Genomic DNA, 12,453 nt, shown 5'->3' with positions numbered 1-12,453 from the left:
AGATAGCCTTCCAGAGTCTAGTGTCTTCCTGTAGCTTTCATAAATAAACAATGAAACTGCCTCGTCATACTGGCTTAACCATCTTTTCATAAAATACTAACAGTACCAGGTATGATAAACTGCTTTCTTTGTGCTCTCTAGGATCAGGCCCAGCCAGAGCCTGAGGCATTTCCCAATGATGTGTCAAGTGATCAATCTGTCACAGCACCAATATTTTCCCCTTTAAGCCAGGTCTTTCATCACATGAGAAATGACAGATTTGCTGAGCTAATCCAAGACAGTTTAGAGTGACATGTATTAATTCAGGACCATACCTAAGTGATATCAGTTTCTTCCAAATTCCATTACCAACGCGTAACACATGCTTAGTTACTTATTTCATTAAAATCTGTTCTGTATACATGGGTTATCCCAACCCTTCCAGAAACTTCCAATGAATCTTTATTAGTTACTTCACCTTTACACATCCTGGGCAATCATTGCTTCTTTTTACTAATTTCCTTCTTAACAGTAATTTAATACCCATAGAGAAATGAGTAATGGGAAAGAATATTATTGTTGTATGTGTTATAAATTAAGAGCATCTATTTTTCTTGAACAGATACAGTAGTTGTGTGCTGTAAGGGGCCTACTCCTTTCTGAGTAAGTTCCTGTAAAGGAGGTTCAATTTGGCTCAGAAACAGTAATTTCCCCTAAAATTTTAGAGCTGCCAAATTATAGCAAGGGTCCTTCCAGAAATCTTCCTTTTTAGGCATAGAATTTGCCAAATAAGGTCAGCAGCACCCAAGAAGAGTGGACCAAGGTCCACTTCTCCGGATACATCAGTATTATTGCAGACATCCTGGAGTCCAACTGGGCAAAAACCTTTAAGCCTATGAAGTCTTTGCAAGACTTAAGAGTTTCAGGGCTTGCGACTCATCTGCAGGGAAAGCTCATCAGGGTTGAGAATCAAAACTGAAGAGCTCAGACAGAAAGAAGGATCAGAAGCTAACCAATGGGAGCAAATGGTGATTGGAAATAAAAGACAAAAGAATTATGGTGATTGGATAAAAAGGACTACCAGAAAGGGCCAGAGTAAGCCATTCCAGAATTCAGTGTTTAGTAATAGTGAACCCAAGAACCAGTGCATTTTTCTGAACCACTTACTGACAATACTTAATGTTTACTTGTAAATTACTTAAGAATTCTTGCAACAAAGAGGGTCCTACAAGGTCTTCAGCCACAGTACACCAAAGGAAAGATCTGGTGCCTGCTTCCTGAGAAATGAAAGCAGCCTGTGAGCCTTCCTAAGACAGGGAGGTAGGTGAAGGCACACTTGCTATTGTTGCTTCTAGTTAGGCAAGTATCTTCTGAGCAGACTCAGAAGTATCAGGAAGGTAAGAGAGTTCACAGTATATTTTAGGGACAAGCTTCTTCTCAATGTCAAGGGAAATTCTACAGCATAAAATTCCCAAATAATGAGGAAATTGGAATTACGAAAAAAAAAAAAAAGTTAAGGGAATTCTGGCTGGGGGACAGAACTGTATAAATAAAGATGCACATGACTTCCATTGGCTCTTGGAAGAGAAGTACTGAATGTCAAAAGTCTGAAGTCAAAGCCTTAAAAGGTAGGAAAATGCCAGGATTAGCATTGGCCATGCAAATTTATTTCAGACCTCTTGTGTATGGCTTGATGTTCTTTTAGCTACATGATCATACCCTGTATTTTCTGTGTTCTCCAGCCTCCCTAAGCTCCATGAGATGGATGGTAGTCATTGTATGGAGCTATTCACTTCCTATTTGCCTGTTAGCAAATTTACGTTCATTGAGATCTGCTAAAGAAAATGCATAAAATGAGCTGCTATTATCTAGAACTTTCTAAGCATGTATGAATAGCTATTTATGGGACAAAAATTTATGAAAGCTTTAATGGTTAAAGCAAAGGGTATGTCCTTGATATGAAAGCCTCCTGTCTTCTTAAGTTCTCTCTCTTTAAGGCATGAGACCACCACCACCTTCAGAGCCTTTCAAACCTACAAAAGTGATGTATCTTTCCCAATCTTACCCTCAAAAACATATCTTATGTTTCTGAAAGAAGAATATTTTTTTGATTTGAGGCAGACTTTCTGTATTGAAGATTGCTTGAATGGTTGTTAGAAGCAATGAATAAAAGTAATTACACAGAAATGGAGGGGAGAGCTAACCCTTTTCTTTGTAAAGGGCAAATCACTTCTATGGAAGTGCATAATCCAGGGAGAAGGTTTAGAAGCATAGTTCCAGTTCGGCTGGCATTTTGCTGCTGCTGAGATAGAGCAGAAGTATGGTAGCTATCTCAACGTATTTACTGGTGCATTGTGCTGCTGTGAGGACCCTTAAAGTGCCAATTCAATGTTCTGTTATTGGCAGTGATAAAGTCATACGAGTTGTTCCTGAGAGTGAGAGGGAAACGCAGATCCTGAAGGCTGCATTTAACAGGCTTAAGGTGAGTTTGATTATTTTCATTCTTCTTTTTCTGAACTTTGTTGAAAACTGTAGTGAGTTAAATGTCTTTCATTTGTTATTTTACTCCAAGCTGTTTAATACTCTGTAAAACAGCCTTTGCCCATTAAATTCCTAATTTCCCAATAAAATGGCATAGGAATTAGATTCATCAGGCCTGACAATTTTAACAGGAAACATTTACTGCCTTAAAATAATAAAGGTGCCACACTTGCAAATTTGCTCCTTTTGCTCTCTCGCTTCTTGCCAGCATACACAATTGCATGCTTCATTACCCAGCTGATTATTTTACTTAAAACACTGATATTAATTCAAGATATGAACACGCACAGGAAAAGGAAAAAGTAGGTGGCTTTAGTCTGAGAATCTCAAGAGACAAATGAGAGTGTCCATAAGACTCACTGGCAAGCCAAACACTTTTTTCCCTAGCATTTTCCAGCAGATATAAATGAAACTTAATGGAGCAAGATCCTACCTGGTGCCACGGTAGCAGCGCAGCACAAGAGCTCTCTGCAGTGCTCTGCTTTGCTGACAGAGCTACCAAAGGCACAGGCACTCTTTCCACAGCAGTCTGGCCCATTATCAGAGGAGAAAGGAGACCACCCGCAAGCACAGCACCAGACCCCTGCAACAGCCCAGCAAGGATTGCTTCATGCACAAGCACTAAGCTCAGGCACCAGGGGAGGCACAAACCTCGTTAATGGTCTTCAAAACGCAGACTAACCAAAGCAAAGCCAGGGAAGTAGCAATCTGATCACTATGCTGAGTTTGTTCCAGGTGCTGAACTCAGGTCCCAGGCTCTGCTAGTCACCTGTGTTGGCTCGTGCTCTGCCTCAAGGGCAACGATTGACTTTTTCCTGTACCTATGAAGGTAAAGAAGTTTGATGTGCAGCTTCACGGGCAGCACAGACAGAAAAAAGCTAAGTAATTTGGCACAGTGAACTCAAGCCTACATTTGTGTCTCGCTGACAAGAGCTGTGTGGACACAGCCAATGGAACACTTTGGTAAATTTGGCAGTGCTGGGATGTACAGTTTTGTGTCACACCAGCAGTACCAAAGTGCTGGGAGCATGCACAAACCTCTGCTGCTCACTGCCGTCAACTTCCAGCAAACTATTCAGCAGTCTGCAATGAATCTCTCAGTTTCTCTTTCTGAAGCCTCATGTAGATGATTGCGTTCTCACTGAGGCAAAGAATGAAGGTGCGTGTAATTTTATACTCCAATAGTTAACATCTAGGATACAAGCAAATCAAATCTCAGTCTGCATACCAAATCAAACAAAATGAAGATAGCAGAGCTTTTACATCTTCACTGAGAAGCATTCCATCTGTTGGTTATAATGAAGCTTTCTTGCTACTGTTCTTTAAGAAAGTGAGCAGAACTACCTTAGGTCACCCACTCCAGGAGAAGGCTCACTGCTGAGTGCTCCAGCAGGCAAGGCATGATGCCTCACTAGCTTTAAGCAGGTAGGTTGATGCACTCTCCATCACCTCTACATTTCTTAGTGCCATGTTTACTTAGTTCCCCACTCAGGATGCTAACTTTTGTGAATGCTACTCTCAAGACATTCACGTTACATGATAAATCTCACATTTTACTGCAAAAACACAACTTTGTTTCTCACAATGTTCAGCAGAGGGTATGTTTCAATCCTATGTCTTACAGAGTTTTGCACTGTAATGACCAAGTTTCTTAAAGAATATTGTCTTACATTTATTTCTGCAGTGCTTACTAATGTCTCAGGGATACTTTGGTCCTAACCCTCAACTGCGAATGTTACAGTAATACCCCAAAAAGAATAATCATTTCACTCACAATTAGGAAAAAAATCTAACCATAAACCCAAAAAATACATGTGGAAGCTGTTTTTTTCATTAATTTCTTTCCCATGGATGCTGGAACGTGAAGAGGGAGCACATATGTTTTTTTCCTTTCTCCTCATATTGCAAACCCTGCAAAGCAAAAGGGTTACTCACCTTCCTGCAACTGTTTCTCATTACAGAGCTCCCTTAGGCTCCCAGAAAGAGATTCCTTCACCCAATTCCATCAAAGTGGGAGCAGCAGAAACTTGAATAAATAATTGCATGCTATAACTCTGAGAATGGGATAATAAAATTTTGGCAAAGTGCATTGGAATCTGACTAGTTAATTAGAAAGTGATTGATTTCATTGAGGTAGTGAGCTGAAGGGAAGATTCAAAAAAAGAGAGTATTGACACCCAGTCTCATGAAAAGAGGCTGGGTTCGGCTGCTTTTTAGGTCTTAGGGCTGTCCCATCTGCAGCTGCTTTGCTTCTCGTCTACATGGGGTCAGAAAGAGACACCAGAGGTGCTAACAAATAATGGATATGTTTAACATTAACTTATTATTACCTTCCACCCCCAGAAAAACAATCTGAAGTTATCTCCTCATAAAGTAATAGATAAAGGGCACTTGTTAGAAGTGCCAAGTATTCACAGTACCAGCAGAAGTTATTAGTGACTTCAAGTCATCAGTGCCTCTGAAGAATCATGTATGTGGAGTTGTGCAGCATCTCAAATCTCCATAGGACTCTCCCCTATCCTTCTCCTGACTCCCAGATTTCCAGAGTTGGAAACTGAACTGACAGTGGATTTACCTTCCATGTTTTAAACATGAGCCTTGAAGCACGATGCTGATAATGTGCTCAGAAGAAAATAGAAGACAGTGAAACACATACACACACACACACACACACAAAAATCACCAATAGTGCAAAATAAGCTGCAAACAAAGCACTGACATAGTCCTAACACAGTCTGCCTGACTAACAACTGAGGGATGAACAGGAAGAGTCATGGCAGATATATGAATTGCTCTAATTACAGGGTACTGGGCTTTGGATTTTTACATTTTAGAGTCTGGAAACCAGAACAAGTTTAAGACCCATCTCCTTTGAATGCATTTTGGTTTGAGCAGTAAATTGATACCAACCTATCATGTTACTGACATGCTCTGTGTGAATCCTTTCAAAACATAACAGATTTGTACCTAAATAATGATCAAATAGAAACAATTCCTCTTTTTTCTTTGTAAGAGAAAGTATTTGAGGAATAACTCCAAGTATTTGGTTTATTGAAGAATCTTAATGTTTTAGTTAAAGCAATTTAAATATTTAACTGAACCTGAATTATGATATGGACTGATAGTATTCTCCCCCACTGGCAGGATTAAAAGAAAAGAGAAGACAGTGAAAATAAAAGTTACACCACTTTCATTATTCTCATTGAGAAGGATTCCTGCACTTGGGTTTAAATTTAGACAAATGTTTCTGTACCCTGGCAAGCTGGTGTATGAGAGGCAAGGTATTTTTCAAAGGTGCCAAAAAAGTTAAACTCTATAGTAATGTCAGGGTTAGTCTCCACATTCTTGTTCCAGAATTTCTTTGCATACAACAAACTATCTATCTCCTGATCAGCGCTAAGTCATGACATACAGAAGAACAGCTCACTTAGAACTACAGTGTTAATCAGCGATAGAGCTGGGACCTGGACGTCCAATCCTCCAAAATCCTAGGATAGCACTGTGACTATAAGACCACACTACCCAGCGTTATATCCCTAACTTCTGATCTTCACAGAAGGGTGTTACTGACCACATGAAAAAGCAGAAGCAGCATGCCCTGAGTGCAACGTGCTCCATAAGCGCTGATGACCACGCTGCTGCAGCTACTGTTGGGTTGCTCTTTTCTTTTGTCTGGCAAGGGAAAGAGGAGACAACCCCTCCTTCCTCAGGCTTGCTCCTCGCTGTGTCTTGTGGAGGGAGTTTGATTATAGACTTGTGGTGTTCTGTGCTTACTCAGCCATTTCCCTCTGCCTTTAAAATCTACATTTATAAGGCATAGTCACTTAGCATTTGTCTCTGGCATGTCTTTCATAACCTAAAGAATTAAAAGGAAAACTCATCTCTGTCCAGTTCACATGAGCATATCCTCCTGAAGGACTTAATCATGAAGTCACTGAAAAGTACTCTGATTATCCTATGACAAAGCAGTGTATTTTGGTGTCAGGCAGACAATAAATCAAATGCAAAGCTACCTACTCCTTATAGCCCACTGACTTGGACAAAGTGAAAACAATCATGAAGAAAATAAACAGACATTTACAAGAGTGATTAATGTATCACTTCACTCATTTTGTTTTATCTGCCTGTTAATAACTGTCCTTACCACTGATATTTCCTGAGTGGATTTTGTCATATGAAGTCTGCTCTAGCTTCTTTCTGTGGCCTGCTAAGATACAGAGACCTCATCTACTTCTGGGGATTCTGTATTTCTTAATAATATAAAGTGTGCCCACTGTTGACAGACTTGCTTAAGAAAAACCCATGCCAGATAACATTTTAGAAATGTAGGAGAGCATGGGGAAAGTATTGATTTGTTATCTTCTAGAAGGATTTATCTATCCAACAGAAACTATGTGTTGTTTGCCTCACCTGGTTTGGGGAAAAGAAAGAAACACCAGGGCAGTGAGGAAGGAAGTGGGGAGAGCCCTGCCTTCTGCCATGTTGCATCCAGTGCTGTTGAAGTCAGCAGGCTGCAAGGACCATCACTTTTGGCAAGAGGATCGGGCACAAAAGGAGTACTTTCTTCAATGTGCATTTATAGAAACCTGCGCTGAGACTTCCTTGGAGAATGATCTTGGAATTGGCCGTGTGTCTTAATGTGTCTGAAGTATCTTAAAATATGCCCCCACTACTTAACTTGGGCAGCAGTGACAGTCTAGCCACAGTGTCAGTGACAAAGCTCGCAGAAGAAGTTGGAAGAATACTCGAAGACTTCAGTCCACATGAAAACCTTCTGATCTCAAACAGGACTGCTCTGCCACCAATACTTGAACTATAAGGCTAACTCATACAGATTTACAGGTGGTATAGCCCCTTTAGACTTTTTAAACTTAGCATCTGGAGCTCCTTAGGATGGATATTTGCCTCTTTAAAAAAAATAAATCCATATAATGCTTACTATAATAAATCCCTTAAACTTGCCTGGAGTGTATAGGCTCTGCTACAGTAAAAATGCCGTTGTCTATACTGAGTGAATAATGGATAATGAATGTTTCATTCCACACATTTAACTTTTGGTTCATGAATTGCCCAAAGGCAAATCACATTAGTCATAATCACTTGCTGAGTAATTTCCACAAATTAGTTTTGGTCTGTAGCTCCATTGCCCACAGTGCTTTGTTATTAATCATTATTATACATTGATGCCTTCATTGGCCAGTTCAATTAACTTGTAGGTGACAAAACATTGCTTTTTTTCCCCAATAGGATGATCACAACTTGTAGACCTGAACTGCCATTAAAAGCAGTCAGCCTTACGGCAGAAAATTTGTCTGCTGTGAGTCCTGCAAAGTTGCTTAAACTTGCCTGCATTCGACAAATAAACTCATCCACAGTAACCAAGCAAAAAGGCAGGCCAGATGTACTGAGTCAGGCTGGCCACCAGCAGCTTGCAAAGCAGCAGGAGGTGGCTGTGCCCCAGCCAGGCACGGCCGGGTCCCCCGCGACCCCTGCAGCCCCCAGCTGGGGCCACAGCACAGCCATCCCTCCAGAGCAGGCTCTCAGAAAGCTCTTAGGCCTCATGCACTGCCGCATCTGCAGCTGCTTCTTAAGGCAGTACGTGTCTGAGGTCAAAAGAAATGAAGCAGGTGGGGAGACCCCTGCTCTCTTTTGAGGCAAAAGGTCCCGGTTCCTGGTTGTCACTCAGTAATAAGGCAGTGGCAGCTGGGAGCCACCGCTTTGCACAAGGGCAAGATGCCATCAGTCAGCAGTACTTCTTGTCTCTGGCCTGCTCCTATGGCAAGCTTCTTTCAATTTCTCTAGGGAAGAAAAATAAGAGCCTGGTAACTCTGTTTCGCAGCGCCAGCAACACCCCACACCCTTGAACACCTTTTGCACAGTCCCTCTGTCAGAGACCACTGGAGCAGATAGGGCAGTGAGTATGGCAGGGGTAAACGGTGGTGGAGCTCCTCCTCCAACTTTCATGGCAAGAACATTGCAAAGCTGAAGACCGGTTTGTATATGGTTGTGACAGACTAAAATGCAGCAAATTCTTTAACAATTCAAGTGCATACTCATGGAGTTCTTTATCTTTCTAGTTGCTGATCAGACTCACGGTTTCTTTATTGATCTCTGCTCTGAAGCATTCATAGGTGCTGATCTAAAATCCTAGGTGCTCTGCTGCAGCCCTTTTCTCCTATAAATATTATCTCTTTTTATAGATATGAAACAAAATTTTATTCCTGAACCAGAAATACTTTTTTCAGGTTCATTCTTTTCACACCAATCATTTGTAAATTGTTACAGTAATCAATAAATAAAAAGAAATACTCATGACAAGAGTACCACAGTGACCTGAGTATTACAGAACTGCCCACTCTCTGTCCCTCAGGGCTCCTCTCGTCCATCCGTTGTCCCTCTGTCCCACACCCTTCTCCAGCGGTTGGCTATTGTCATTTGTTCTTTCTTGCTTAGGAGACAACTTGAGAAGCCTGTTGCTAATTTATGAGCCCTTTCATGGTTTTAATTCTGTTGGACTTGACTGACAGAAACAAATGTCACATTCCAGAATGCTTTGCAAAGAAACTGGGATTTGCTCAGGTTCTCAGACCCTGCAGATTTCATTTATCTGCTCAGGAATTTTCCTTTGTAAGCATTATTTTTGAAGCTCCACTTCATTCAAGCCTTGACTGATAACTTCTGCTCCATCGGTGGTCTACAAGCACTTTTTATCATATATGCCTGCCTGGAATCAGGGTTGTTTGTATAGGTAGCAAAGAAGCTACTGCTCTGTGAACATTGCTGGCATAATAGAGTCAGACCACTCATTCTTCAGTAGTTTTTACAAAAGAAATTCCTGGGCACAGCCAGGCAGTTTGACTTTGGGAGGAGCCAGCCTAGCAGGCCTTGAAGCCACAGCTCCATTCCCTTTTGATTGTTTTCTAGCCTCTACAGCAGCTGCTTATCCATTGTAATCCCTGAATTGATCCTGTCATTGCAGTTCAGGGAATCAGAAAATATCTTATAGGGCAAAAAGATCAGTTGGCTATAAATCTGATAGTTTACAGCTCCAAAGGCAAACGCTGAAAAAGGCTTTAGAGAACAAAAGTCCATCTGAAAATGCAGGAAGAAAGCCTGACAGCCTAAATAGAGCTATTCCTACTTTGCAGAAGGACAGAATTAGCCCAGTAGCCAGGGCTGTGTGCGTTTTACTTTGGACATATTACAAGCATCTTATATCTATATAGCCAGATGCTTTAGTTATCAGTCCAAATTTTATTCTAACTCATACAATGGTCAGATATGGGCAGAGAATTTCAGATACAGAGAGAATGTCAGATAACAGCAGAGGTTAAACATCAGTATTTCAGAACAAGTGTCTAGGAAGCTACTTTCCAGGCTCAGAAGGAAAATATTGTTACAGGAAAGCTTTAGTAGAAGATTCAAGATAGAACAGAAGATCCCAGGTATAAAGCATGTGTTGTTCTCATAAGATGCAGCAAGCCTAGACTTTCTGAGATGGGAGAAATCTTCTTCCTCTCTAACTGGTGAGGAAGCCTGAGTCCAAGTTCAACAAAGTCATCAGCACAACTCACATCACTTCAGCAGGAGCAGGATCAGACCCAGACTCCATTTCTCATGCAGTGCAGCAACAACTACAAATTAACCAAGCCAAAAATAGTTTAATAAGAAATGAAATAGAGTTTAGGTTGCTTTGTTTGTATATTTTTGTGAGTCTGCTAAAGACTGCTTCACATCTTTCAAATCTACTTAGCCCAGTAGCATCTGTACTTGTAAGAATGGATATTCAATTACCATAAAATTGTGTCGAGTCCTTGCTCAGTGGCTCTCTTGAGGAACAACCAACAAGTTCTTTTCTGCAGTGTAGAGTCCTGGGTAAAATTATATCAGTGTAAATGGAGTAGCAAGATCATTACCGTGTTGTAGTTTCACAAAGATCTGCAAAACTCAAAACCTCAAGCTGTGCATTGTTCCCAGTCTATTACTGCCAGTATTATGACTGCTGCAATCCAGTGAATCAATCCCAATTTATTGGCACAATTATTCTTCCCAGCCTCACTCAAAGCAAATAAATACTGAAAAGCTAGAGCCAATTAAATGTCTAGTGTGCTAAATCAGAAACTTATATTACTTTGCACCAGCAACTAGGACTAACTTGTAAATCCTTCTAGAAAGCACAGGGAATCTCATGCTCACTCGTGGCTGGGCCATTTTGCTGCACTTAAAGGGAAGCTGAAGGAGATTTGCAGCCAGAACTGGCAGTTAAGTTCATCAATTGGCAGGAGTAAGTGAGGATGAAATCATTCCTGATCCTGAAAATATTTGCAGTGGTGAACACATTACAGAGGAGTAGTTGTACTTTTTCCAGGTGAGCTACAACACAGCTATAATTATCTACCCATGTCAGAGTCCATGGGAGTCATTCTTCTTTCCTTCCTTCTTTGCAAATGTACCAAAAGAAGTTTAAAATGTCATTCTGTTGCATACTACATGTGTTCATGCGAGGGGTGTTTGTGTATGTATACATGTGTGACTATATCTTAAGTGTTATGTGATGAAGCTTTGATAGTCAAACTTCTGACAACATTTGTGAGTCTAGAGCAGTTTCCACTTGTGTTCTCTATATTCTAGTATCATATTTCTAACTGAAAACATATCTAATGAGTTTCAGCACTGTTTCAGGTGTTTATACGTCTGTACATGATCATACAGATGTAAATGCAAAACCCGTACATCCTGACAGAGCACACAACGTGCTGTTAGAGCCATGAGCAAACAGCATTACTGTTTGCATTACTGGCTGCAAGTTCCCTTTTACAAGAGGCTCAGAAATGCCAAGCCATTTCAGCTGATGGCATCATACCAATAATTATATCCTGAACTTTACAGCTGACAACATTTCTCAAAGGAATCAGAAACTAGAGTCCATGTTCATAGTGATGTTAAGCGCAAGGCCAGCTTTCACACAACCATTGCTGTATACAACTCAATAAATACAAAATAATGTACAGATATTAAAAAAAATAATAATAATAGAAGTGTAACAAAATTACTTTTTTGTGAGATATAACTCTGATAAATCGTGTAAATGCTTTTGTCCAAATAGCAGATGAAAATCATGGCAGATTTATCCTCGCTAGTTTCAATGACAAGCATTGGTTAGCTCTTTGGCTCTACGCATGATCGTGGACCTGATGAGAGCACTAAGCATTGTCCATACATGCTAAATGAAAAAACAAATTAAACACCCATTTATGAACATGTACTGAAGAACAACTGGAGGCTACTGTCCATGAAAATGCCTTTAAATACAAAGCATGAGCTTTGTATTATATTATTTTGTATCATATACTACTTTATACTACTTTTATTATACCAAATGCTGTATAAGAAGCTGTGGAATGCTTTCAATGACTTAAAGAAAAAAGGGAGCATGGGATTTATGCAGTCATAAGTGCATTCCCGGGGAAGAGCAAGGAGACTGCTTTCTTCATGGGCTCTCTTTCCACAGGTGCAGAACTAGCTGGAGGAAAACCTGGAACTAATGAAGAAAAAGCACCCTGCTCTGGTTTCTTTCTCAGCAGGGCAACAAAGATTTGTGTACACCATTTGTGATACATAGGATTATGCCAAGGAAATGTTTGTTTTATTTGAAATTTATTTACATAATTTTAATTTTTGAAGAAATTCTGAATCCTTTTAGCTCAACATCTGAATATTTTTTAAATATTTGTCCCTTTGCCTTGTGTTGATTTTTCATTGTCATACATTGACATAAAGCTAGAAATATGATGAATGAGTTCATTTTTGCTGTAGTTTGGAAATTGTCCAGGTAAAAGCAAATACATTTACACCCTTCAGCTCTCTTTAGCACCTCAAGTTAAAGAGAAAGGCCTATATGAAACCCAAAGAGCATCTGCTTTCCTAAGCACA

The 12,453-nt window shown here is 40.3% G+C and overlaps 1 protein-coding gene across 1 annotated transcript in view; it reads left to right on the top strand.

Moving 5' to 3' along the window:
- CPA6 (carboxypeptidase A6) overlaps positions 1-12,453 on the top strand; it is an 82,087-nt gene that overhangs the window by 35,100 nt on the left and 34,534 nt on the right. Inside the window, exon 2 of the mRNA XM_050708778.1 lies at positions 2,386-2,461. Coding sequence (XP_050564735.1) covers positions 2,386-2,461 — 76 coding nt within the window. The remainder of the gene's footprint in view (positions 1-2,385; positions 2,462-12,453) is intronic.

The sequence above is a fragment of the Cygnus atratus genome, chromosome 2 (assembly GCF_013377495.2).
Source record: "Cygnus atratus isolate AKBS03 ecotype Queensland, Australia chromosome 2, CAtr_DNAZoo_HiC_assembly, whole genome shotgun sequence".
NCBI classification, from domain to species: domain Eukaryota; kingdom Metazoa; phylum Chordata; class Aves; order Anseriformes; family Anatidae; genus Cygnus; species Cygnus atratus.
The sequence above is the reverse complement of the archived record's forward strand: the minus strand, read 5'-3'. Positions and strand labels throughout refer to the sequence as shown.